The sequence below is a fragment of the Lissotriton vulgaris genome, chromosome 11 (genome assembly GCF_964263255.1).
Source record: "Lissotriton vulgaris chromosome 11, aLisVul1.2, whole genome shotgun sequence".
Taxonomy (NCBI): Eukaryota; Metazoa; Chordata; class Amphibia; order Caudata; family Salamandridae; genus Lissotriton; species Lissotriton vulgaris.
Genome location: NC_141699.1, coordinates 11,839,245 through 11,865,563, shown reverse-complemented (window position 1 = coordinate 11,865,563; position 26,319 = coordinate 11,839,245). Strand labels below are relative to the sequence as shown.

Sequence of the window (26,319 nt, the reverse complement as noted above, 5' to 3'; positions counted from 1 at the left end):
GATGCAGTGGCAAATCATACCAGCCGACCTCAGAGGGACAATTCATACAGGTGCAGTGGCAAATCACATACTTGCCGAACACAGTGACAATTCATACAGGCTCAGCAACACATCATATCCCATAACTCATACGGACAAATCTTGTACTTGAAAAACTCGCAGTAACAAGTCACAGGGCAGGAGGGGGCTCCATGAACAGAGAATGTATTTGATCATCCTGTGAGAGAGACAGTGGCTGCACACCTTTACTAGGAAATATCCATGTGATATTTGTATAATCAGAACCTAGACGAGAGGCGAAAGAGCCTTGTAGAGGGCCAAAGAGAGTCAACAAGTTACTGGAGGGCATCACTGGGTGCTGAGAGTGGAGACGGGTTGTTACTTTGCCCTGAAGTAGTGTTCTTCGCAGAGGTGTGTCCTTCGCTCTTTCCTAAATTGAAGAATTGTACGGACAGTCCTGAAGGACATGGGGATTTTGTTTCAGGTCCTGCCTGGGTGTGAAGGAGGAGAAGTGTAGCGCTGAGAGCCACTGGAGGTGGTGAGCTCGTCAACCAGCTAGGCAAGGGTGCTCACCGTGATGGCTTCTTTGATGATGCAGCTGGTTTAGAAGATGGTGCAGGCTGGCATGGGGTGCGTGTGAAGTTCCATGGAAGAGGGTGGTTGGGGAGATAATGCACCATATTTCTTCAAGTCCTTGATGAGGAGGGCTACAGCATGTAGGGAAGGGGAGGGTGACCAGTATGGAGGTTATCAAGCATGTGCATTGCCACCATGTCCCACTGACACATGGGTAAAGAGATGTGCGTAGAACTATTTGTAATAAGTTCATGTGCGGGAGCCATGAAGGACAGCACTGTCTGCAGAGCTCACAGTAACACAAGTCACACAGACACGGGAGAGAGAGGCAGGTCCATGCTGTAGGCCGGGCCTCACACCTTGGCAGGGACACTTGTGGAGCGAGAGCAGAGCTAGGAATAAACCACAGAACCACAGGCGAAGTTTGCCAGAAATCCATGCAGGTGAGCTAGCACAGCTCAGACGGCCACATAAGCTCAGTCTGTGCCCGTGAGGGGGGTAGGGTGTTTACAACCTCAGCTCGGTTTGGCTGGGAAGTGGTTGCGTGTATCAGTGAACTCCGTCTGTGAGTGCACTTACTGCATCAGCTCCTGCTTTATCTGGGGGGTGGGGGAGGGTGCCACATGAGCTCCAATTGACAAGAAAAAAGGGCCAGCCTCAATCTGTACCGAGGAGATGTCGGGCTGCCTCAGTCTATGCTGGAGAGGACACGATGCAATGTGTTGGAGGGCTCATTCTCGGTCTAGGGCAGGGGCTGGGCTGAGGGTGCTCCCAGGGCGCCTTGGTCTGTCGAGGATCACCTCCCTCGTTCTGGTCCGGCTGGAGGGGCTCCGTTCACAGGGAGGAGGAAGTGAACGTCCTGCTGGGGTGGGTTCATAAAAGGAGATCAAAGTCCATGGCAGACCCAGGGATACATTTACTCAGCCTCGGGGCAGCTGTGCTACCAGAGTGAAGGCAGGAAGGGGCACACAGGGGTAGGGTGGAGCGGGACTGCGCATGTGCCTACTCACAGCGGAGAGTACTCATCAATGCAAAAGAGAAAAGAAGCATGGGCAAAACCAAGAGGCCTAGCCTTTGAGACAGACTTGCTCTGTCAACGTCTTGTATTCATTTGTTTGTGATGTACGGCATTGACAAAAATGCACGCTGCGATTTTAATTTTTTATTTTAAGATTTACAGATCTGAGATAGATCTGTAAATAACAAAAAAAAGTATAAATTGGAGTAACGCAAAGGCGTTTTTATTTATAAATTGGAAGGATTAGCAGTAATTTGGTATCTAATCCTCCTTAAAAAAAAATATAGTACTGTATGGGGAGATGAGTAACTGAGGAGCGGATCAGCTAGCAGGGGGAGGGGAGGAAGAGTAAAGCAGCACACATGGGAGGAAGCAAAAAGGAGGGTGGAGGAAACACACACGAGGGAGAGAACACAGGGCGAACAGATAAACACCCAGGTGAGATGGACGCCGCTTGGGGGAAAGAAGTACACAGGCGACAGAGAGCAACAAGAGAGAGGAGCACACGGATGCAAAAACCCAACATTGAGCACGGGGGTAGAGAAGACCACGAGGGAGACCACTAAAAACACATACACTCTCTTAGGATACCCGAGCAAAAAAGAAAAAAGTTCTCTAAGTGAGCAGTGGAAGGACACAAGTATGGAGGCTTTGCACCAGGGGAGGGGACAAACATGAGAAGGAGAACGCAAGCCATCGAATAACAAGCGAACGTACCTGAATCGAGATGAAGATTGTCACCACTTCTGCCACCAACATGAAGTCAGACTCCCCAAGAAACAGGAAGAAGAAAGTAGTCGCAAACGTGATTCTGATGATCCATTAGAAAAGGCTTGTAGTAGGAGCAATGAGGGGGAGGAGAAATGCGCTGGGGTCAGGCGGGGGAGGGCGGGTTTGGAATGACGAGCTCGCGAGGCGGTGTTGGCGGGGAGGGGGCGGAGCGGGAGAGAGGGTGTGTGTGAAACGAGACGGAGGGGAGAGAGGGGAGGGGGAGGAGAAATGCGGCAGGCAGGCAGGGGAGGAGAGGAGGGGGGAGGAGAAATGCAACACGGCGGGAAGGGGAGGGGGCGGAACGGGGGCGGAGAGGGGAGAGAGAGAGTAGGCAAGGGTAAACAAACACGGACGTGCACGCGCCCGTGACTTTTAAGGTCAATGCGCATGCGCATAAGCTTAATGCGCATGCGCATTGACCTTAAAAGTCACGGGCACTGCAAGGAATCGCCACGATTCCTTGCAGTTAGATAAAGAGTGGATGAGCCCCTATAGTCTCGCTTGCTCGATGCGCATGCGCATCGACAGGCGAGACCTAAAAAGTTCTCTAAGTGAGCAGTGGAAGGACACAAGTATGGAGGCTTTGCACCAGGGGAGGGGACAAACATGAGAAGGAGAACGCAAGCCATCGAATAACAAGCGAACGTACCTGAATCGAGATGAAGATTGTCACCACTTCTGCCACCAACATGAAGTCAGACTCCCCAAGAAACAGGAAGAAGAAAGTAGTCGCAAACGTGATTCTGATGATCCATTAGAAAAGGCTTGTAGTAGGAGCAATGAGGGGGAGGAGAAATGCGCTGGGGTCAGGCGGGGGAGGGCGGGTTTGGAATGACGAGCTCGCGAGGCGGTGTTGGCGGGGAGGGGGCGGAGCGGGAGAGAGGGTGTGTGTGAAACGAGACGGAGGGGAGAGAGGGGAGGGGGAGGAGAAATGCGGCAGGCAGGCAGGGGAGGAGAGGAGGGGGGAGGAGAAATGCAACACGGCGGGAAGGGGAGGGGGCGGAACGGGGGCGGAGAGGGGAGAGAGAGAGTAGGCAAGGGTAAACAAACACGGACGTGCACGCGCCCGTGACTTTTAAGGTAAATGCGCATGCGCATAAGCTTAATGCGCATGCGCATTGACCTTAAAAGTCACGGGCACTGCAAGGAATCGCCACGATTCCTTGCAGTTAGATAAAGAGTGGATGAGCCCCTATAGTCTCGCTTGCTCGATGCGCATGCGCATCGACAGGCGAGACCTAAAAATGAATGTGAGCTTGCGTAATGTAACTGGTGCTCCAATAACTTTGGTTCGAGTTTGTGCTATAAAAACTGTAAACTGCAAGATGCTGTGGCTGCTTATTTAATATTCACTTTTTTTCTGGGTGTCCTGGAAACTACTGTTTTGTTTTCCAAAGGGTGCTGCATAGGAGCCGGTATGTTTTTTAAGGGGTTCCCACCTGACCCAGGCCATGATTTTTCTTGGCATTTGCCGAGGGGCCTTTGCACCGCGCAGATCCCTGCTCCTGCGGGATCCGGCATCATTGTCTTTTTTTTGTATTTTTTATGTGGGGTGCCCCGGTGCCCACCCAGGGCACTCCACAGCTGGTCCCTCTTTGGGGCCTCAGGGGGAGGCCCAGGGCCACAGCAGCCTCACCGGCTCCCTTATTTGCACCCATCCTGCATGTAGCAGAAGCCGGCAGTTTACTTTTACTTCTGCAGGGCAGGAGCAATTTACTGTATTTGCCTGTTCAAGAGCTCGGTCAGGGAAAAGTTTTGTGCTCCCACCTGGTGGGAGCTGTTTTGTGCTCCAGCCGGGTGGAAGCACATTGCACTTTCCCTGCCTGTGTTCTTGGGCAGGGAAATGGATGGTGTCCTGTTGCTGGGCTCCCCGTACAGCATATGTGAGCTGGCCCCTGGAGATGGGGTCCCCAGGGACATTTTATGGTTCTGAGAGAGGGGCAGTGCAGGTTCCGTCCCCATTTGGTGACTTGCAGCCCCAGAGGATAGGGTCCCTGGAGTCCCTTGGAAAAGCACCCATCCCGACAGACCACGCACGGAACTTGGGCATCATTCTGGACTCCTCACTCTCGATGACCAGACAAGTCAACGCCATTTCCTCATCTTGCTTCAACATCCTTCGCATGCTCAAAAAAACATTTCGCTGGATCCCCACCGAAACTAGAAAAACGGTCACCCACGCACTGGTCACAAGCCGCCTGGACTACGGAAACACCCTTTACGCCGGTACCTCCGCAAAACTTCAGAAAAAACTCCAACGCATCAACCAGACTCATACTAGACATCCCGCGTAACGACCACATTTCTGATCACCTGAAAAACCTCCACTGGCTCCCCGTCAATAAGAGGATAACATTCCGCCTCCTAACCCACGCACACAAAGCACTTTACGAACTTGGACCCGAATGCATCAACACACGACTTTCCTTCTACACCCCCTCCCGCCAGCTACGCTCCTCCAACCATGCCCTCGCTGCTGTACCTCGTATCAACAAAACCACCATGGGAGGAAGATCCTTCTCCTACCTGGCGGCTAAAACCTGGAACTCACTTCCCATTCACCTTCGCCTCACTCAGAACCACCTAGCATTCAGAAAGCAACTTAAAAACGTGGATATTCGACAACTAATCCCCCACCCTTCTCCTAGCGCCTTGAGACCCTCTGGGTATGTAGCGCGCTATATAAATTAATTAATTGAAATTAATTGAATTTTCAGACTCAGTGAGGGGGCCATATGGCCTCTTACAGGCTTGGGTCGGGGGCCAAACATCCCTATCCCTTTATAAAGATGTTAGCCCCGGGAGATGGGTCCCCAGGGCATTTTTAGGCTTGGAGGTGGGGGGGCTGTTTTTTTTTATGACGCAGGAGCCTAGTTTTTTTCCAGTTTTACTACAGCCTCGCAGATCCTCTGTGAATTTACTTGGGGGGGCATGATAGATGTATGAAATCTGCTCTTTGATATAGAACAACCAACACCCCTTATTGCAGAAAGTTATGTAGATCTTCTTCAATATTCAGTCCGATTGGGGATTTAGAATCTAAATTTAAATATACATGCTCCCCAGCCTCCTTAATGCGTGTATCCTTTTTGCCACACAGGGCTACTGGGACCCTTGAAGCACACTGAAGCTGTGTCTGTATCGTTGGCGAACCTTGGCCCCTGGAGTTGGGGCGGGGCCTCTGTCACAGGCCTTCACCTGGTCCACATGGAGGGCGGAGCTGGAGCTTGTAAACATAAACAGAGAATGAGCTTCTTTGGCTCGGGCCTGGCTTCGGGTGATTCCAAGATGGCGTTTCCTGCATCTACTAGGCAGATGTGCCTTGTGCGCATGAGCAAAACGCTGCCTCTGATTGGGCAGACGTCAGGAAGTTTCTACCAAAATCTCTTTGTTTTGTTCTGTCAGTAGCGTCGACGATACCTGCTGTCAACCGTGCACCTGCGTACCGCCCTCGGCCGGCGATTGGTTAAAGAGCAGAAAGTTCGGCCGCAGATTGGTGGTGGGTTGTCACTGTTTGGAGCTGATTGGTCGGGGGGCGGAAACCTTGCGCGAGCTCGTCCCCCTTTTGTCTGTCAGCGGCCCAGAGCTCGCGCAGTGCAGCTGCTGTCAACGCTACGGAGAGGTTGATCCGACTTGAGCGGGGTCCGACCGCCCCAGAGACAGGAATCGGAACCCCAGAGACGAACGGGTCGGGGGGACAACACACGGCGGCTGCGAAACAACCGCTGCTGTTTAAGGAGCTCTGAAAACCGCCACGGTAGATAAGTTGGAACGACAGTCCTTCCAGCAGTGGTACCCCCCCTCCCCTGTTTATTGGACCGTAAGTGGACCCGTCCGAACCCTCGGGCAGGCTCGGCTTTTAAGGTGGAACGGGCGCGACCATTCCTGGGCCAGGGGTGTTAAGGTGGAATCTTTGACTGGACTCCGGCCCCCACGCAGGGTAGGGGGCGGTGGAGTGACCGGGCGCTCCAATCAGCTCTCAGCGGGGGCCCTGGTGGCTGACGAGCCCATGGAAAACCCATGGATTTAAGGTGGTCCGGCTCGGATCCCCCTGCGGACTTAAGCTGATTTAAGGTGGACTGGTGCAGATCCCGGTGTAAACACGGCAGTTTAAGGTGGACTGGCTCAATAATTCACCACCCATCGAAGATCGCGGTGTAAACACTGCCAGCTGAAGGTGTTCTGGCTCAAGAATCTATCAAATTTGAAGATCCTGGTGTAAACACTGCCAGCTGAAGGTGGACTGGCTCAAGAATCTACCAATTTTGAAGACCCTGGTGTAAACACTGCCAGATTAAGGTGGACTGGATCAGAACCCACCACCCCCTGAAGATCCCGTTGTAAACACTGCCAACTGAAAGTGGACTGGGTCAGCAATCCACCACCCCTTGAAGAAGTTTAAGGTAGACTGGCTCAAGAATCTACCAACTTTGAAGATCCTGGTGTAAACACTGCCAGCTGAAGGTGGACTGGCTCATGAATCTACCAACTTTGAAGATCCTGGTGTAAACACTGCCAGTTTAAGGTGGAGTGGATCAGAACCCACCACCCCTGAAGATCCCAGTGTAAACACTGCCAGCTGAGGGTGGACTGGCTCAAGAATCTACCAACTTTGAAGATCCTGGTGTAAACACTGCCAACTGAAGGTGGACTGGCTCAAGAATCTACCAACTTTGAAGATCCTGGTGTAAACACTGCCAGCTGAAGGTGGACTGGCTCAAGAATCTACCAACTTTGAAGATCTTGGTGTAAACACTGCCAGTTTAAGGTGGACTGGCTCAGGAATCCACCACCCCATACTGTGCGAGGAGGAGTGTGTGAAAAAGCCCAGTATCATCAGACCACACCAAGAAAGGCGGGTGGGACGGCCAAGATCTGTCTGTACAGACTGAGGTGGGCAGGCCCCCCCTGTGCATCCTGGAGGTGGGTTTGAGGTGGTCACGATCCCACTTGGAAGGCTCGCAGGGAGACCCTCGCAAAGGACCGTGGAGGTCCCATCAGAGGCTTGAACTAGCAGTGGCTGGGCCTCCATGCCAGGCCGGTGAGGATTGAAGGCTGCCCGGCACCTGCCATCTGTTGCATCCCCTGGTCCATGGGCCCGTCCCTGCCAGAGTGAGCCCGGCCTTCCCCTCTGCCTGCCTCACGGTGGAAGCCACTACCATGACCAGAGAGACCGGTGTCCTGGGGGCAGTGGTGCAAAGTCTGTGCTCTCGGGAAGGCGACCAGCGGGCAGCCCTGCTCTTCCAGCACCCTGGCCAATGCTGATTGCCTCTCTGGCCCTCCACAAGTCCTCTGTCCGGGTGTCCTGCGGCCATGGAGACGGTGGGGAAGTTCGAGTTCAGCCGGAAGGACCTCATCGGGCACGGCGCCTTCGCGGTTGTCTTCAAGGGGCGCCACAAAGAGGTAACCTCTTCCTGTTCTGGGAGCCTGTCCAGGGCCAGCAGATTGTTATTTATTGAAAATGTAAATCCCTTCTTTTCATAGAATGACACACAGGACAGAATACGCCAGTGGGAATGCAACCGCTGCTCTCCTTCCATACTGCAGGTTTTGTGGATAACACAGGGGTAATGGGGCAGTGGGGATGCCCCCTTCCCCTTTTATACTATGTGCGTACATAGCATCACACACGGGGAATAGGACAGCGAGGATGCCCTCCCTCCCCTTTCATACTATGGGTGTACTTAGCATCACACACAGGGAATGGGACAGCGAGGATGCCCCCCCCCCCCCCCCTTTTCATACTACAGATGTATTCAGTATCACACAGAGGTGGAATAGGACAGCGAGGATGCACCCCACCCTCTCATACTGCAGATGTACTGGCATCACACATGGGTAATAGGGCAGTGAGGATGCGCCCTCCCTCCTTCCTTACTGCAGGTGTACTGGGCATCACACACAGGGAATGGGGCAGCGAGGATGTGTTCCCCTCCGCTTTTATACTACAGATTTACTCAACCCCACACAGAAGTGGAATAGGACAGTGTGGATGCACCCCATCCTCTCCTGCTGCAGGTGTACTCGGCACCACACACGGGTGGAATAGGACAGTGAGGTTGCACCCCATACACTCATAGGGGTGGAATAGGACTGTCCCCTCCCGTACCGCTGCAGGACTGCATGGGACACGCACGATGCCTGTATCCTGTCACCCGTCTTGCGTACGTGCTGCTCTCACGCAGCGTGTGTAAGGCGTGAGACGGAGTGAGACCGAGGAGCCTGCGGAAGATCCGCGCTTTTGGGGCTTGCAGAGACCTTTGGCCGCGGTTGTGGACACGTGGGCAGGGCCTCGCCATGAGCTCAGAGTGGCAGTAGTGTGGGGTTCGTGAGACAACGGGTTCACAGGCTGAGATCAGGGGGTGGGGGGCAGGGGTAGGAGCTCCTGCCCAGGTGTTTAGAACCTGTCGCTCCTGCTGGAGACTGTTGTTTCCTGTTTCCACCGTCCCTCCCTGAAAGGGCAGCTCCCGAGCGGAGTTTGGCAGCTCTGCGCACTATATGTGTATGTCAAGGCCCCCCCCCAGAGGCCAGGGCTTGGTATCACCGGCGCCCCGGGCAGGCAGAGGGTGGGGACCCCAAGTTTACCGAATAAACTGCAGGTGAGACTACCTTACAAACCCAGAAGCTCCCTGACGCTCCAGTCTCTGCTTTTCAGTCCCCCCCGATCTTTTAGGGGCACTTGAAGCATCTAAAGTTTCACGGAGTTCAGCCGAGTTGACACCACAAACCTCCCCTGCGTAACCAGGATTGTATGAGATGGGAGACTCGGGGTGGAACGAAGCAAACCCTTCAAAAGCTTGGGGTACTTCCTGGGGCGCAGCCTGGGCCCCGTGGCTCCAGCTGTGCCTGCGCGGTCGCTTCGTATTAGGGGCCTAAAGCACGAATGGATACAGGGGGGTCTCGGTGGGGGCCCATTCCCATGCAGGCCGAAGTCGATGGCCTCATTTCCAGGGTTCCCTTGAGCTCTGCAGCCCAGAGGGCCCCCCTGGGTTCCAGTCCGTCTGTCGCCTTTGGGGTCCATCCCAGGAGGACAAGATACAAGTGGACAGAGGTCGTGCCGGGCCACGCTCCTGTTCTGGACCCCTTGGACCCCGCTCCCGTGCTGGGACCCCCTGGACCCCGCTCCCGTGCTGGGACCCCCTGGACCCCGCTCCCGTGCTGGGACCCCCTGGACCCCGCTCCCGTGCCGGGCTCGTACCCCGCTCCCGTGTACGAAGACAGAGTGGAAGTTTTCTAGTGAGAATTACGTAATATTACGCTGCTCGCTGGTACTCTTCCCAGAATATACTTGTTTATTTATTGGTGATTATTCGGCACCACGGGCCGCCCGCGGGAAAGGCCTAGTGCCAAGAAGTCTGGAGGAGGAGACAGGCAGCGTTAGGTTGGACGTTGGTAGGAGCTGGCCTGGTCACCTCCCAGGCCGCCGTGCTGCGGATCCGCTTCTTTCGAGCCAACCTGCAGCGTATTGTTGTGAGCAGTTGGAGGGAGGGGGGGGGGTACCTGCCTCCCCAGCGCAGTGTGTAAACACTCCTAAAACGTGGTGGTGATGAATGTCACTGAATCAGTGAAATGTAAACTGCCTGGGCCTCGTTTCTCTGGATTGCAACATGTGTTTGGGACGCATTTAGACCTCAGCAGAATACACGTGGACTACACGTGCCACGGTCTGTGCTGCAACTCGGACCTGCTCAGCAGATCGGTGTAATATCACACTAGACTTGACTTCACAACTGGCCTCTCCGTCCTGCTGAGAGGTAATACGGGCCGATCCTCACAGCTGGCCTGCCGCTGATGCTCCTGGGTAGAGCAGATCGGTGTAATATCATACCGGTCCTCACAGGTGCCTCCCACTGATACCTCTCAGCAGTGGGGACCAGTGTAATATCACACTGGTCCTCACAGGTGCCTCCCACTGATACCTCTCAGCAGTGGGGACCAGTGTAATATCACACCGGTCCTCACAGGTGTCTCCCACTCATACCTCTTGGCAGTACGAAGCAGTGTCATATCACATTGGTCCTCACAGGTGCCTCCCACTGATACCTCTCAGCAGTGGGGACCAGTGTAATATCACACCGGTCCTCACAGGTGCCTCCCACTGATACCTCTCAGCAGTGGGGACCAGTGTAATATCACACCGGTCCTCACAGGTGTCTCCCACTCATACCTCTTGGCAGTACGAAGCAGTGTCATATCACATTGGTCCTCACAGGTGCCTCCCACTGATACCTCTTGGCAGTACGAAGCAGTGTCATATCACATTGGTCCTCACAGGTGCCTCCCACTGATACCTCTCAGCAGTGGGGACCAGTGTAATATCACACTGGTCCTCACAGGTGCCTCCCACTGATACCTCTCAGCAGTGGGGACCAGTGTAATATCACACCGGTCCTCACAGGTGTCTCCCACTCATACCTCTTGGCAGTACGAAGCAGTGTCATATCACATTGGTCCACACAGGGCTCCCACTGATACCTCTCAGCAGTGGGGACCAGTGTAATATCACACTGATCCTCACAGGTGCCTCCCACTGATACCTCTCAGCAGTGGGGACCAGTGTAATATCACACTGATCCTCACAGGTGCCTCCCACTGATACCTCTCAGCAGTGCGGAGCAGTGTAATATCACACCAGTCCTCACAGGTGCCTCCCACTGATACCTCTCAGCAGTGGGGACCAGTGTAATATCACACCGGTCCTCACAGGTGCCTCCCACTGATACCTCTCAGCAGTGGGGACCAGTGTAATATCACACCGGTCCTCACAGGTGCCTCCCACTGATACCTCTCAGCAGTGGGGACCAGTGTAATATCACACCGGTCCTCACAGGTGTCTCCCACTCATACCTCTTGGCAGTACGAAGCAGTGTCATATCACATTGGTCCTCACAGGTGCCTCCCACTGATACCTCTTGGCAGTACGAAGCAGTGTCATATCACATTGGTCCTCACAGGTGCCTCCCACTGATACCTCTCAGCAGTGGGGACCAGTGTAATATCGCACTGGTCCTCACAGGTGCCTCCCACTGATACCTCTCAGCAGTGGGGACCAGTGTAATATCACACCGGTCCTCACAGGTGTCTCCCACTCATACCTCTTGGCAGTACGAAGCAGTGTCATATCACATTGGTCCACACAGGGCTCCCACTGATACCTCTCAGCAGTGGGGACCAGTGTAATATCACACTGATCCTCACAGGTGCCTCCCACTGATACCTCTCAGCAGTGGGGACCAGTGTAATATCACACTGATCCTCACAGGTGCCTCCCACTGATACCTCTCAGCAGTGCGGAGCAGTGTAATATCACACCAGTCCTCACAGGTGCCTCCCACTGATACCTCTCAGCAGTGGGGACCAGTGTAATATCACACCGGTCCTCACAGGTGCCTCCCACTGATACCTCTCAGCAGTGGGGACCAGTGTAATATCACACCGGTCCTCACAGGTGCCTCCCACTGATACCTCTCAGCAGTGTGGAGCAGTGTAATATCACACCGGTCCTCACAGGTGTCTCCCACTCATACCTCTTGGCAGTACGAAGCAGTGTCATATCACACTGGTCCTCACAGGTGCCTCCCACTGATACCTCTCAGCAGTGGGGACCAGTGTAATATCACACCGGTCCTCACAGGTGTCTCCCACTCATACCTCTTGGCAGTACGAAGCAGTGTCATATCACATTGGTCCACACAGGGCTCCCACTGATACCTCTCAGCAGTGGGGACCAGTGTAATATCACACCGGTCCTCACAGGTGCCTCCCACTGATACCTCTCAGCAGTGGGGACCAGTGTAATATCACACCGGTCCTCACAGGTGCCTCCCACTGATACCTCTCAGCAGTGCGGAGCAGTGTAATATCACACCGGTCCTCACAGGTGCCTCCCACTGATACCTCTCAGCAGTGGGGACCAGTGTAATATCACACCGGTCCTCACAGGTGCCTCCCACTGATACCTCTCAGCAGTGGGGACCAGTGTAATATCACACTGGTCCTCACAGGTGCCTCACACTCATACCTCTCAGCAGCGCAGAGCTGTGTGATATCACACCGGCCTCACAGGTGTCTCCCACTCATACCTCTCAGCTGTGCGTACCAGTGTAATATCACTCAGGTCCTCAGAGGTGTCCTCCCACTGATACCTCTCAGCAGTGCGGAGCAGTGTAATATCACTCTGGTCCTCCCAGGTGCCTCCCACTGATACCTCTCAGCAGTGCGGAGCAGTGTAAAATAACAGCAGTCCTCATAGCTGGCCTCCCACTGATACCTCTCAGCAGTGCGGAGCAGTGTAATATCACACCGGTCCTCACTGGTGTCTCCCACTGATACCTCTCAGTGCGGACCAGTGTAATATCCCACCGGTCCTCACAGGTGTCTCCCACTCATACCTCTCAGCAGTGCGGAGCAGTGTAATATCACACCGGTCCTCATAAGTGGCCTCCCACTCATACCTCTCGGCAGAGCAGTGTAATTTCAAACTGGTCCTCACAGGTGCCTCCCAGTGATACTTCTCAGCAGCGCAGTGTAATATCACACCGGTCCTCACAAGTGTCTCCCACTCATACCTGGCTTGGCATTTCAGGCTGGACTGTTCCCATGAGGCACAGGGTCGAGACTGATTTGCATATGGCCAGGTCTAACTAGGGTGGCATGGTGAGCAAAAGAATGATGGATTTAATCCAGATCTCGAGTGGGGGTGAATGTTTTGATTTGTTCTGCATTCCGTCCATCAATTAAGTGTCTTTTGCTTTCTTGCCCCAAGTGCACCAGGAATGCCCAGACATAGGTCCTGTGCTCTCCATGCCATTGGAATCAAGCTATCCTGGCTGAAGAGGGGTGAAACTCCGGAACCGGTCCTAGGATGCTTGTTACCAGCTCCCAAGCCAGGGAGAACCTGGCTTGGCAGCTCGAGCTAGACTGTTCCCATGGGGCACAGGGTCAAGACTGATTTGCATATGGCTGGGTCCAAACTGGAAGGGCATGGTGAGAAAACAAACGATGTATTTAGGCCCAGGTCTCTGTACTGGGGTGAATGTATGACATTGTTCTGCATTCTGTCCATCAACTGTTTAGGTCGAAGCCTAGCGTAAGACTGCGCACATGCTTAGTCTCGCTGGCGAGATTTAGTGATATTGGAATATTTCACTAGCTAGCTTTAAGCCCCGCCCCTCTTTCCCATTGGCCGGCTTCACCGTTCATGCTAAACGGTGGCCAGCCATTGGGAAAGAGCATCCTCTGACGTACAGTTTTATCTTTTTTGTCCATCCCACTTGGACTGGCTGCCTTGACTTACTGCTGGCGTAAAAGGTTTGTTATCTTCTTTATGGGTTCAAACAGATGGCCTCATAAAGAAGATAATAAACCTTTTACGCCACAAGGAAGTCAGGCCAAGCCCGTCCAAGTGGGATGGCAAAAAGACGAAAGTGTACGTCGTGGCGGGCGGGCGCTTGTTTAAACGGGAGCCAGAGATGCGGGCTCCACTCTTGGGTCGGCGAGCGTGCAACTGTGCTTAATTAAGCATGAAGTGTAGGATGAATGCAGCAACTAAGTTCCTTCTCATGTAGGCGCTACATAGGGAGAGTTGACCGCTATACCACTATCAGGTCTGAGCGTGGGTGAAACAAGCCTTTCCCCCTCCCGCTCCCCTAAGCCGACACACTATATATGCTATAGGCACAGCAGTCCAGTGCCCCCTGGAGTGACAGTGGTCTAGCGTCCCTTGGGGGGGGGCGCAGCGCTACATCAGGACAGGTCAGTGGCACAGACTTCCACGACGTCCACCTGTGAACTCCGGGGACGGTTGACCTCCTCGGCGCAGCAGCCCTGACAGTGTGACGGTTAACCCCACCTCTCATCTCACGTGTCTGCAGCTCCCGAGCGAATCTCCTCCCAGGTAAACAGACCTCCGCGGGTCTCTCGCTGGTTGTGATGATGGCCGCGGATACTACACGCCCCCTGCCCGGAGCCGCCCTCCACCTCGTCTCCTCCGATGCTGGGCGGACTCCCGGAACCTGCCGATCTCTGGCTCACCTCAGGGATGCGCTGCTTTTCGTTTCCTGGATCTGAAGGAAGCGGACTATCCGCATTCCTGGCTTTCCAAATTAACTAAGCACGCCTGGCTACAAGACTGGTATTGTTGTTATTTTTAAGTGACAGTAATACAGCGCATTAACGGCAAAGCCAGTTCGACGTTAAGACTTCATACATGGTTACCGTCAGTCTGTATTGGGGGGAGCCCCTGATTTTACAAGAAGTGTTTCGCACTTAAGACATGGTATGTTGCTATGAAAAGTCACTGGTGAAATGTAATTTCCCTTCAATTTCATTTCTGGGAATGTGAGTTATTTTTATATACAGATATATGTTAACGAGTACATCGTTTGTAGCAGAGCTTTAAGTGGGATGCAAAAACTGGAGGGTCTCTCAAAGGGGCGTGGCCAATGTAATTAAGGGCGTGTCTTAAAAACGCATAAGCTAAAAATCTGTGCTCAGCATAGTGTGCCGCCTGACTTGTATTTTGCTGTTTCTGTCATTGCATTCAGATATGATTCAACAAGTAACATCATACCTACAAGAAGTCTGGACTATTGGCTTTGTCAATGGTTGTTAGTTGCATTGCTAATCAAACTCTGAAGTGGAAGGCAAATAACCTTTCCATGTGAAAAACTTATCACCATAAATTAAAAGGGCTTGATTTGCAAGCAGTAGGAAATGTAGGCACTCTAAAAAAAGAAAGTTGATAGTACCTCCGAAGCTTTTGAGTGATGGCAAGGATTCACACAACTTTAAAACAACCCCTAAGACATTTCATTCCACTGTGTGGGAATTGTGTTGCCTTCCAGTACATCATATAGTGTGCTAGTTAACATATTCCTAAGGATGTAATTCCAAATGTAATCAATGCCTTCACATCTTCATGGAAAGTGGGTGCAGCATGGCAGCGTTGTGGGAAACTAGAGAGGATGCTTTAAATAGAAACATGGGTAACTCTCAATCAGGTTGCACTGGAGAGCACAGCAAAATAGATTTACTTCTCCGTGTCCCTTTAAATATTACAAATGTTCCAGTGCTCTGAAACGCTCCGAAGACAACTATTAGCATCACCTTGACCTACCTGAATAGTATGCTGCTCGAACTTGTGGAAGTCAGTTTCTTGTTATTTGTGGGAACTCGTAGTGAGTGGGCTTTTAATAAAATGTTTAGTCTATATAACAGATATGATTAGGCCATCACAAAGAAGCCCAGGATATAATATAACATCAAACATATCAGGGGCGGCTCTAGGCTCATGGCGGCACGGGGCAGGGAGCGTAGGTAGGGGGCCCCGGAAGAGGGGGTCCGGGCAGGGCGGAGCGCGGAGGCCAGTGAAGAAGGGGGGGTCAGGTTGTTTGAAAGTGGAACAGAGCTGGAGGCCGCCAAATCCCTGCCAGGGGCCGCCAAGCAAATTTGTACCCATCCTCTGAGGATTATTATATTAAGGATATATATTGCCGTGGCGGCCCCTGGGGTTTGGTGGCCCTGTGCAGGTGCACATCTTGCACATGCCTAAGGCTGCCCCTGAACATATACATCCCTAAGTATATGTTCTATTTCAAAACTTAAGAACAAAATACTAAAATACAGAAACTGTCAAAGGTAGAAAAGATTTTTAAAAAATCAGGTATTTCTGCAATAGAACAAGGGTAACACCACATACATAAGGGAAGGACCAACAAGCATTAGAAATGCAATAGGTCTCGCAGCATTAGAGTTAGTGCTTTTAGAATTGTTAATGGTTTTTTTTTGTAAATCTTTAGCATGAGGGCGAGGGTGAGTGAGGGTGAGTGAGGGTGAGTGAGGGTGGGTGAGGGTGGGTGAGGGTGGGTGAGTGTGGGTGTGAGTGTGGGTGAGTGTGGGTGAGGGATTGAGGGTGAGGGATTGAGGGTGAGGGGTTGAGGGTGAGTGAGGGTGAGGGGTTGAGGGTGAGTGAGGGTGAGGGGTTGAGGGTGAATGAGGGTGAGGGAGGGTGAGGGGTTGAGGGGTTGAGGGTGAGTGGGGGTGAGTGAGGGTGAGGGGTTGAAGGTGAGTGAGGGTGAAGGTGAGTGAGGGTGAAGGTGAGTGAGGGTGAGTGTGGGTGAGTGTGGGTGAGTGTGGGTGAGTGTGGGTGAGTGTGGGTGAGTGTGGGTGAGTGTGGGTGAGGGATTGAGGGTGAGGGGTTGAGGGTGGGTGAGGGGTTGAGGGTGAGTGGGGGTGAGTGAGGGTGAGTGAGGGTGAGGGGTTGAGGGTGAGTGAGGATGAGGGGTTGAGGGTGGGTGAGGGTGAGTGTGAGTGAGGGTGAGTGAGGGTGAGTGAGGGTGAGGGTGAGTGAAGGTGGGTGAGGGTGAGGGGTTGAGGGTGACTGAGGGTGAGGCGTTGAGGGTGAGTGAGGGTGAGGCGTTGAGGGTGAGTGAGGGTGAGGGGTTGAGGGTGAGTGAAGGTGAGGGTGAGGGTGAGTGAGGGTGAGTGAGGGTGAGTGAGGGTGAGTGAGGGTGAGGTGTTGAGGGTGAGGGTGAGTGAGGGTGAGGATGAGGGGTTGAGGGTGAGTGAGGGTGAGGGTAGGTGAGGGGTTGAGGGTGAGTGAGGGTGAGTGAGGGGTTGAGGGTGAGTGTGGGTGAGGGAGAGTGTGGGTGAGGGTGAGTGTGGGTGAGGGTGAGTGTGGGTGAGGGTGAGTGAGGGTGAGGGTGGGTGAGGGATTGAGGGTGAGTGAGGGTGAGGGTGAGTGAGGGTGAGGGTGAGTGAGGGTGAGGGGTTGAGGGTGAGGGGTTGAGGGTGAGGGGGTAGGTATTTTGGGATGCGAGGTGACACCGCCACGAGACCTTGTCATAAATGCATAAAAACATATCCCTATAAAAAGAAAACAAAACACGAGATAAACAACATCCCTTAAGGAAAGTTACGTGCTGTGAGCCGCGGGGAGGGCTGTCGGAAACACCTACGGAACTGACATTTTAGAAACGCGTGGGCTGCAGGAAGGTCCCCCGGCACCTTGCAGAACAGAGCCTGCTTGTGATTGTGAACAGTGTGTGGTCGAATCTGCCCTCCAGCGGAAGGAACGCATCACATTGTAAATGCACGCAGCAGGGGGCGTCATGATTACCAGAGTGGGCACAATAGCACCGGAATACCGCCTATGGAGGGGTGTGGGCAGTCTGATTCTATCAGGCAGCCCCCTGCAGGTGCTGCGTGGGGTGGGGCTTGAACTACAGGCCGGGGAGCTTTGTGTACTGTGCTTGTGTGACTACTTTCTGTAAAAAACAAGTGGACACTAATGTGCTATTCACAACAGCAAAATGCCATTTTTTAAGACACAGCTGGAATGATGATGGTTGCACTGTGACATGGAGATTAGTGAGGTTTGGGTTATAGCAGGCTTTGGTTTACTATTTGGAAGTTAATCAGGCATGTTTATGATACCCTTTCATGTCTTCGAACTTTCAAGAGAGAAGAGAGGTGTCGGTGTTCTACAAGCAAGGCATTTTCCATAGTGCCAGGAGAGTGCATATGACAAGGACAGTAAATCAGAAGGCATTTCCAATGTATGAATTAAATCTATTTATTACAAGTCTACTGAATGATGTGTTGCTCATTTAGAAAATAAACCTACAAAGGAAGACACTACATTTTTCTTGACAACTTAGGGAATGGCCGACGAGGATAGCTTATGGAGGAGCCACTGTCAAACAAAGGTGCTGCAGTATACAGACTCACACTCACTACCGCAGGCCGTGACTTGTAACAGAAATAATTTTCGTTCTGGAATTAAACATGAACCCGCTTCCTTCTCCGCGCCACATATAAAAAGATTTTCAACAGCTTGGCTAGGGAGGCTTCAACTAGCAGTATAGATGCTGACTGGCAAATCTTTTACTTTATGCGTATTACCAGCTTTGTTTTTGTTGCTCTAACAAGCACACGGCGCAATAACGAGACTGAAACAATGTTACAAAACCTTGAGGGTCAATGTCAGCAAACTACATGGTGCAGGGACAAAGAATGGACAACATCACATTATAATTATAAAAACATAAGGAGAGATCACACTGACAGAGCATCCGTACGGTGCCCCTCAACAGAAACAAGTGGATATGTGCCATCCAAAAACAATAGGCGAAAACGATGGGTGTGTGTCACGCTTCAGCAGCTTTGCTTGTACTATCGATTCAACACCGGAAGTAACTTATGGAGGCAATGAGGAGATGCACATGTGCAAGTGCAGCAGGGAGGGGGTGGGCAACGGAGAGGAGAGCAGGGGGACAGGAGTACGGAAGGGAGTCTGCTCGAAAAAAGTATGCATTCCTATTGGGTTCTCAACACAAATCAGGGGTGAGGTGCCACTAAGTAATGAAAAAAGCCGGCCGATGAAAGCCTGAACATGCCTGCCATACTGGGTGTTGTCTGCCGGGCCGCGGGATACGGGGCAGACCTGTCTTGACTGCGATTGAATGCCGAGGATCCCGCTCCGAACCGGATTTGAAGACGAGCCTGCGGTGGACTGGCTCTGCGGCCTGAGCACCTCTGTGGTGGTGCGTTGAGACCCGGGGCGCGCTTGTAGCCGCGGTGAGAGGCCCAGGGAAGCAGGAGGTCCCGACTGGTGCCTGGAGACATGGAGCGTTGAATAACAAGACGGACGGACGGAAGAGAGGGGAGGGGGGAGGAGAAATGCGACACGGAGGGAGGGGGCGGAGCGGGGAGGGGGCGGAGAGGTGCGACACGGCGTTAGACGGAAGAAAGAGAGGGGAGGGGGAGGAGAAAGAGAAATGCGACACGGCGGGAGGGGGCGGAGCGGGGGAGAGGGTGTGTGTGTGTTGTTAGGAGACGGACGTGCACGCGCCCGTGACTTTTAAGGTCAATGCGCATGCGCATAAGCTTAATGCGCATGCGCATTGACCTTAAAAGTCACGGGCACTGCAAGGAATCGCCACGATTCCTTGCAGTGTTGCCAAAGAGTGGATAACTCGCAATACTCTCGCCTTGCTCGATGCGCATGCGCATCGACAGGCGAGACCTAAAAATGATACTGCAGTTATTAACAATACTGACTAACACAGTTCCGTTTGCTGCTGATGAGATGTTATAGGGAGTTAAGGATGACTGCACTGTTTAGATGCCACATTACTCAATTCATATTTTGCCATCTGGCTCAGAAGCAAGGGCGTCATTTAATCTCATCTGTGTCCGTTGTAACATGATTTCCTGTTACCGAATCATTTTGCCAAAGGTTACGTGGTGTCATTTCTGGTGACATCTTAATAAAAAAAAAAAATTTGGAAACCTGAAAAATATTACTTCTTTTTGCTATCATGAAAGTAACATGTTTGCATCGGCTCTTAACGTTTGCCATACATGACTTAGAAAAGAAAAAAACAAGTATTAAAAATGCAATAGGTCTCGCCTTTTATTAAGTTAAACAGCAAAACGCACAAGATGATGGACGGAATGTTGCACAATGGCAAAACATTCACCCCCAGTCACAGATCTGGGTTTAATCCATTGTTATTTTGCTCACCAAGCCACCCCAGTTCAGACATGGCCATATGTAAATCAGTCTTGCCCCTGTGCCTCAACAGTCCAGGCCGAACTGCCAAGACATGTCTTCCCTGGACCGGAATCAAGCATCCTAGGATGGTTTCTGGCTATCAGCCGTCATCAGCCAGGATAGCTTGACTCCAGTGGCGTACTGAGTACAGGACCCACGTCTGGGCATACCCTTCCCACATAGGGTGAACAGCAAAACACACAAGATGATGGACGGAATGTTGCACAATGGCAAAACATTCACCCCCAGTCACAGATCTGGGTTTAATCCATCGTTATTTTGCTCACCAAGCCACCCCAGTTCAGACATGGCCATATGTAAATCAGTCTTGACCCTGTGTGCTCTGATACTCGCATGAGTCTTGTTTGCGCTATATAAAACTTCGAAATAAAAAAATGAATAAATATGCAAATCAGTCTTGACCCTGTGCCTCTATGTGGGAAGGGCATGCCCAGACGAGGGTCCGTGCTCACTACGCCACTGGAGTCAAGCTATCCTGGCTGAAGACGGCTGATAGCCAGAAACCGGTCCTAGGATGCTTGATTTTGGTCCAGGGAAGACATGTCTTGGCAGTTCGGCGGGACTGTTTCCATGAGGCACAGGGTCAAGACTGATTGGCATATGGCCATGTCTGAACTGAGGTGGCTTGGTGAGCAAAATAATGATGGATTAAACCCAGCTCTGTGACTGGGGGTGAATGCTTTGCCATTGTGCAACATTCTGTCCATCATATTGTGTGTTTTGCTTTTATTAAGTTTAAGCCATTTGCTTTGCTATACAATACTATTAGCAAAGCAAATGGCTTTAACTTATTCAAAGGCGAGACCTGTTGCACTTTCAATGCTTGTTTTGCGTTGATCCTGTAGTCGAGCTCTCACTGGAGTCTCACCAATGAATCTTTCATTTTAATGTCTTCTCATGGAGCCCCTTCCCCGGGTGTCCCTTCTTTCGTGGAGTCTTCCTGTGGTCTTATATACTGTGTATGTCACGCGCTTCCAGGTGACCCGTGGGTGACGTTGAAGTCCTCGTATGTAAAACAGATGTTCGAGGAATAACAAAGGCGCGGTCCCCACGAGTGCGTGTGGCTGATGGAGTCGTTTCTGTAGCTCTTCTGGTGGGGTCGGTCCTGGGACAAAGTGAGACCTCTTTGCGTGTATATAGCGCCCAGTAGGCGTGGCGTGGCGTCGCAGCGCACAGCTTGCAGGCCTCTCCCTGGGATGGAGCCAGTGGGAGCGTGGGAGCAGGACATGTCCGGGCATGCGACCCTGGAGCAGGGGCCGCTGCGGGAACCAGTGTTTGTTTGTTTAAAGTGTGTGTTCAGAGCTGAACCACCGACTGAGGCATGTCTCCCTTTCCTTCCAGAAACCGGAAGTGGAGGTGGCGGTGAAGTGCATCAACAAGAAGAACCTGGCCAAGTCCCAGGCCCTGCTGGGCAAGGAGATTAAAATCCTGAAGGTGAGTGGAGCGGCTGCAGGCCCAGCCTGGCTACCGAGCGACCTGCACACGGCAGCTGGAACTCACCGTGTGCTTTCTTTCTGCAGGAGCTGAAGCATGAAAACATCGTGGCGCTCTACGACTTCCAGGTAAGCCCCCCCCCCCCCCCCCCCCCTCGTGTGTTGTGACCCAGCTGTGGCTTTGGACGTTGTCTTGTACTTGAAGTCCAGGTTGATGCTGGGCCTTGGTTTACAGCTGCTGAGGCGCAAACATCTGTGCCATTTCAGGGCTCATATTCAGTCTGTCAAGAATATGTTTTCTCTGATTACAGTAACATAATGAAATGAAAAATGAATTTATAGAGCGCGTTAAGCCCAAGGGTATCTAATCGCTTTGGCTGAAAAACAGAGCTCGTAAGCGCTGTAAGCGAGGGAACCTGCGGTCAGAGAGGCAGGGTTAAAGATTTCTTGATCGAGGCAAAGGCGTCGGGTCTGTATATGCAAGCTCCATCACGGGCCTTGCTCACCTTGTCCCATACTCTCCTGCTAGAAGCAGCACAGGGGGCCCTCCTTGATCGATCCTGTGACACCCACTGCTGTGCTTTAAACCCCGCGGCGCGTGCAGCACAGCCTGCGTGGGGTCATCTGAAAGAGGCGCCTGTGGGCGAGGCAGGGTGCTCTGGGGGTCTCTGGGGTCTGATGGGAAATGTATCAGGGTCTTGACTCCTTCGCCTTTGCTTAAAATTGTGCTCCGGGTTTCTCGTGAATTGCTAATGCGTGCTGGAAGCGAACATTATGTAAACGGCTGCTAAGATGGAGTTTTCTTGTTCAAGCTTTGGGGAGGGGGGGGGGGGGGGTATTGTGGTTTGTGCTTCTGGTATAGCTGGAAACATTAGGAGTGCATCCCTGCCCATGCTTTGAATACTCCTGGGTTTCTTTCACCCTACATATTTTCCTCTTTTTTGCCCTCCAAGTGTTCATCGGATCCTACCCGCTATCCTTTCCAGACCAGCCCCTCCTGCCTTTCACCCACTTGCACTCCCATTCTTTCAAACTCCGTTTTCCCTCCCCATCCCACCCCATTCTTTATCCTCTCCTGCCGTCACCCATGCTCTCCCTCTCCTATCTTTTCTACTCCTCTTCCCTTCCCTTATCTCTCTGCTACCTTCTCTCTCCTAACTTCAAACCCTGCTCACGCGTACTTTCACCCCTGCTTCCCCCACCTTCACCTCTGCTTCCCCCACCTTCACCTCTGCTTCCCCCACCTTCACCTCTGCTTCCCCCACCTTCACCTCTGCTTCCCCCACCTTCACCTCTGCTTCCCCCACCTTCACCTCTGCTCCCCCAACCTTCACTTCTGCTTCCCCCACCTTCACCTCTGCTTCCCCCACCTTCACCTCTGCTTCCCCCACCTTCACCCCTGCTTCCCCCACCTTCACCTCTGCTTCCCCCACCTTCACCTCTGCTTCCTCCACCTTCACCTCTGCTTCCTCCACCTTAACCCCCGCTTCCCCCACCTTCACCTCTGCTTCCTCCACCTTCACCTCTGCTTCCTCCACCTTCACCTCTGCTTCCTCCACCTTCACCTCTGCTTCCCTCACCTTCACCCGTGCTTCTCTGACTTTAACTACTGCTCTCCCCTGCTTCTCTGACTTTAACTACTGCTCTCCCCTGCCTTGGCCATTTTCTCCCCCCCTACCTGCTCCCCCTCTCCTATTTTTACTCCTCCTCCTCCCTTCTCTTACCTTCTATCTCCTAACTTCAGCCCTGCGCTCTCGTACCTTCTGTCCTTCCTTCAACCCTGCTTTTGATACCTTCTCTCTCCTACCTTCAGTTATGCCGTCGCACCTTCTCTCACACCTTCAGTCCTGCTTCTCCTTCAACCCTATTTCCTCCACCATCACTACTGCTCTCCTCTGCCTTATCCCTTCTCTGCCCAGCTTTTTGCTTCAGCTTTTCCTCTCCGAACTCTGCTCTTCTTCCCATATCTTTGCCTTTACACCCCATACGCTGCTCTCCTCCCCATACCTTCAATCCCATTCTCCCCTCTTAGTTTCACCCCTACTTTCTCTTGCCTTCAGTTAAATTCGGTTGTCTGCTTTCACCCTCTGCACTCTCTCCAACCATCACCCCTGCTCTCCCTCTTCTGCCTCACTCCGGCCCCCTGACCCCCATGGCCTTCACCCCCTGCTCTCCCGCCTCACTCCTGCCCCCTGACCCCCATGGCCTTCATCCCCTGCTCTCCCTCCTTCATTCCCTTCTTTCCTCCCCTGGTGCAACCCCGTCCTCCCTTTTTCTCCACCCCTTCATGCCAGTGGCTCCTTATCACACATGGCACCTGCTAAGAAGCAGGGACTGGCTGACGGGGACACGCTTGATGCGGTACCACATGCACTCCTGCCTGCACCCTCTCCGATGCTTCTTTCATGGTCACTTTGGGAAACTAAGTGAAGTTCTGGCCCGCTTGCTATGGGAACTTATTATGGCTTGCTGAGGACTGGGAACTTTTTTAGCGCACTTTTTCCATTTTTAGGCCTCGAAAAATCTACTTGCCCCATGGTGAGTCAGATTTTATCAGGTCCAGCAAGTGAACATAATCTGGAAAGAAACAGGTGTTCTGTTGATTCAGAAAGTGAATGAGCAATAAAGATGTCTTTAAATCTTGTTTTTATCTTGACACATTTGCTGTTTGTTCAAGGAAACAGGTCAAATGTCACTTTGTCTTTTTACTGATTGCTGCTTGGAAAATGGAGTTTATTTTTCTTTCTCTTACTACAGTTAGAGTTTTTTGTCATGTGAACTGTTTGACATTCATCGTGAAACCAAAGGCTGTAAGATGTCTGGTTTTTTTGCTAACATAGCATTTAAATAGCTTGTAAATAAATAGTACAAATATTTCAAAATATATCGGGAATTATGAAAACACATTTTTTTGTAATTGAGGAGTGTGATGCAAACAAAGATTTCAATAGGAGCAAAAGAAATCAGAACACTTTACTTGATGTGCAAATGACAAATATTTACAGAAGTTCGATTTACAAGCATTGTTTGTACACTATATAGTGTTATCAGTAAAACTGAATGCCAGTGGGAAATATGTGGCCCTTTCAATGTCAAATCTACTGATTCCAAATGACTGTGTGCTACCATTTTATGATTTAGTTATGTATTTATTATGGTTTTAAACATTTTAAACATGATGTGAGAAACATGTCTGCTCCTGTCCTGATGACAATGCTGTTACTGAACTGAGAAGCAAATCAAGGGTCATTTGTATCCTATATGTGGCTAAATTTGTGTTATTTATGGAGCAAAAGTTTAGTCTATCAAACAAGAGTTTTTTTGTACCGCAGACATGCTGAACTCGCGTATTTGAAGATTCTCTCATATGTGATGATGAAGAAAATTGTGGCTCGGTGAATTAAAATATTTGACATAATTTGAAACCAGTTTATGGGTCAAGAGCATTACAATTAGGTCGAGTAGATTATTTAAGCCACCAGGTATGTAATATTGTTATGGTTTTTCGAGGCCTGCTTTTCCCTCTTGGGAATGGGCACTTCCTTCTGGGAATTAAGGTCCATCCCTGCTGAAAATGCCATTTTCTTTACGCAGCTGTCTGGGAAATGCAGCTCTGTCCTGTTTAGGCGTTGACATTCCATTCGCATTAACTGCATTGTTAGTTATGCAGTCCTGTAGGGTAGTTGATTGAACCATAGTGGGAAAGGCAGTCCTTCACAGTAGCCTTCTGTAAGCGCAAACTTAACATTTGTCTTCAGTAATTTGTATGAAATTTGGATGTCGGCATAGCACGGACCACTTCAGTGGATGTTAGAGCATTTTACATTTGATGTAGTGTAGTGAGTGAAAAGCTTCGTTCCAACGGCAGCATGTTTTATAGATTTACATTTACTTACTCGATGCTAGAAGATATACGTGAATCTTAATCATACAGAAAACTGTGTAAATAGAAATGTGGACTCCATGAGCAGATGATATCTGCAATGTGTATGACAAGGACGTTTTGTAGCAACGCCGTTTCGCATAGGCCCAGAATGGGTAAAACCCATTAGGTACATCATGTACCAGTTCCCAGTGCTCTGCAGTGGGAGCCAGTGCTTCCTATCACACAGCGGACTGTTGTCCACGGTTCCCTGAGCACTGCAGTGGGATCCAGTGCTTCTCATTGCACAGCAGACTGTTGTCCACAGTTCCCAGTGCACTGCAGTGGGAGCCAGTGCTTCCCATCGCATAGTGGACTGTTGTCCACAGTTCCCATTCCTCTGCAGTGGGAGCCAGTGCTTCCCATCGCATAGTGGACTGTTGTCCACAGTTCCCAGTGCACTGCAGTGGGAGTCAGTGCTTCCCATCGCACAGCAGACTATTGTCCACGGTTCCCAGAGCACTGCAGTGGGAGTCAGTGCTTCCCATCGCACAGCAGACTATTGTCCACGGTTCCCAGAGCACTGCAGTGCGATCCAGTGCTTCCCATCACACAGCAGACTATTGTCCACAGTTCCCTGAGCACTGCAGTGGGAGCCAGTGCTTCCCATCGCACAACAGACTGTTGTCCACGGTTCCCAGAGCACTGCAGTGGGATCCAGTGCTTCCCATCACACAGCAGACTATTGTCCACGGTTCCCAGTGCACTGTAGTGGGAGCCAGTGCTTCCCATCGCACAACAGACTGTTGTCCACAGTTCCCAGAGCACTGCAGTGGGATCCAGTGCTTCCTATCACACAGCGGACTATTGTCCACGGTTCCCAGAGCACTGCAGTGGGAGCCAGTGCTTCCTATCACACAGCGGACTATTGTCCACGGTTCCCTGAGCACTGCAGTGGGAGCCAGTGCTTCCCATCGCATAGTGGACTGTTGTCCACAGTTCCCATTCCTCTGCAGTGGGAGCCAGTGCTTCCCATCGCATAGTGGACTGTTGTCCACAGTTCCCATTCCTCTGCAGTGGG

The 26,319-nt window shown here is 51.8% G+C and overlaps 1 protein-coding gene across 4 annotated transcripts in view; it reads left to right on the top strand.

Annotated features, from left to right (window-relative positions):
* The first annotated feature begins 5,916 nt into the window (after nt 1–5,916).
* ULK1 (unc-51 like autophagy activating kinase 1) overlaps nt 5,917–26,319 on the top strand; it is a 210,060-nt gene continuing 189,657 nt past the window's right edge. For 2 of the 4 annotated variants that reach the window (XM_086942658.1, XM_086942659.1), the window contains exons 1-3: nt 5,937–7,768; nt 21,285–21,377; nt 21,464–21,505. In XM_086942658.1, the coding sequence (XP_086798784.1) occupies nt 7,679–7,768; nt 21,285–21,377; nt 21,464–21,505 (225 nt within the window). In that variant the 5' untranslated portion in view covers nt 5,937–7,678. Of the gene's footprint in view, nt 7,769–21,284; nt 21,378–21,463; nt 21,506–26,319 lie in introns of all 4 variants that reach the window. The other 2 variants (XM_086942657.1, XM_086942660.1) reach the window with 2 other exon arrangements.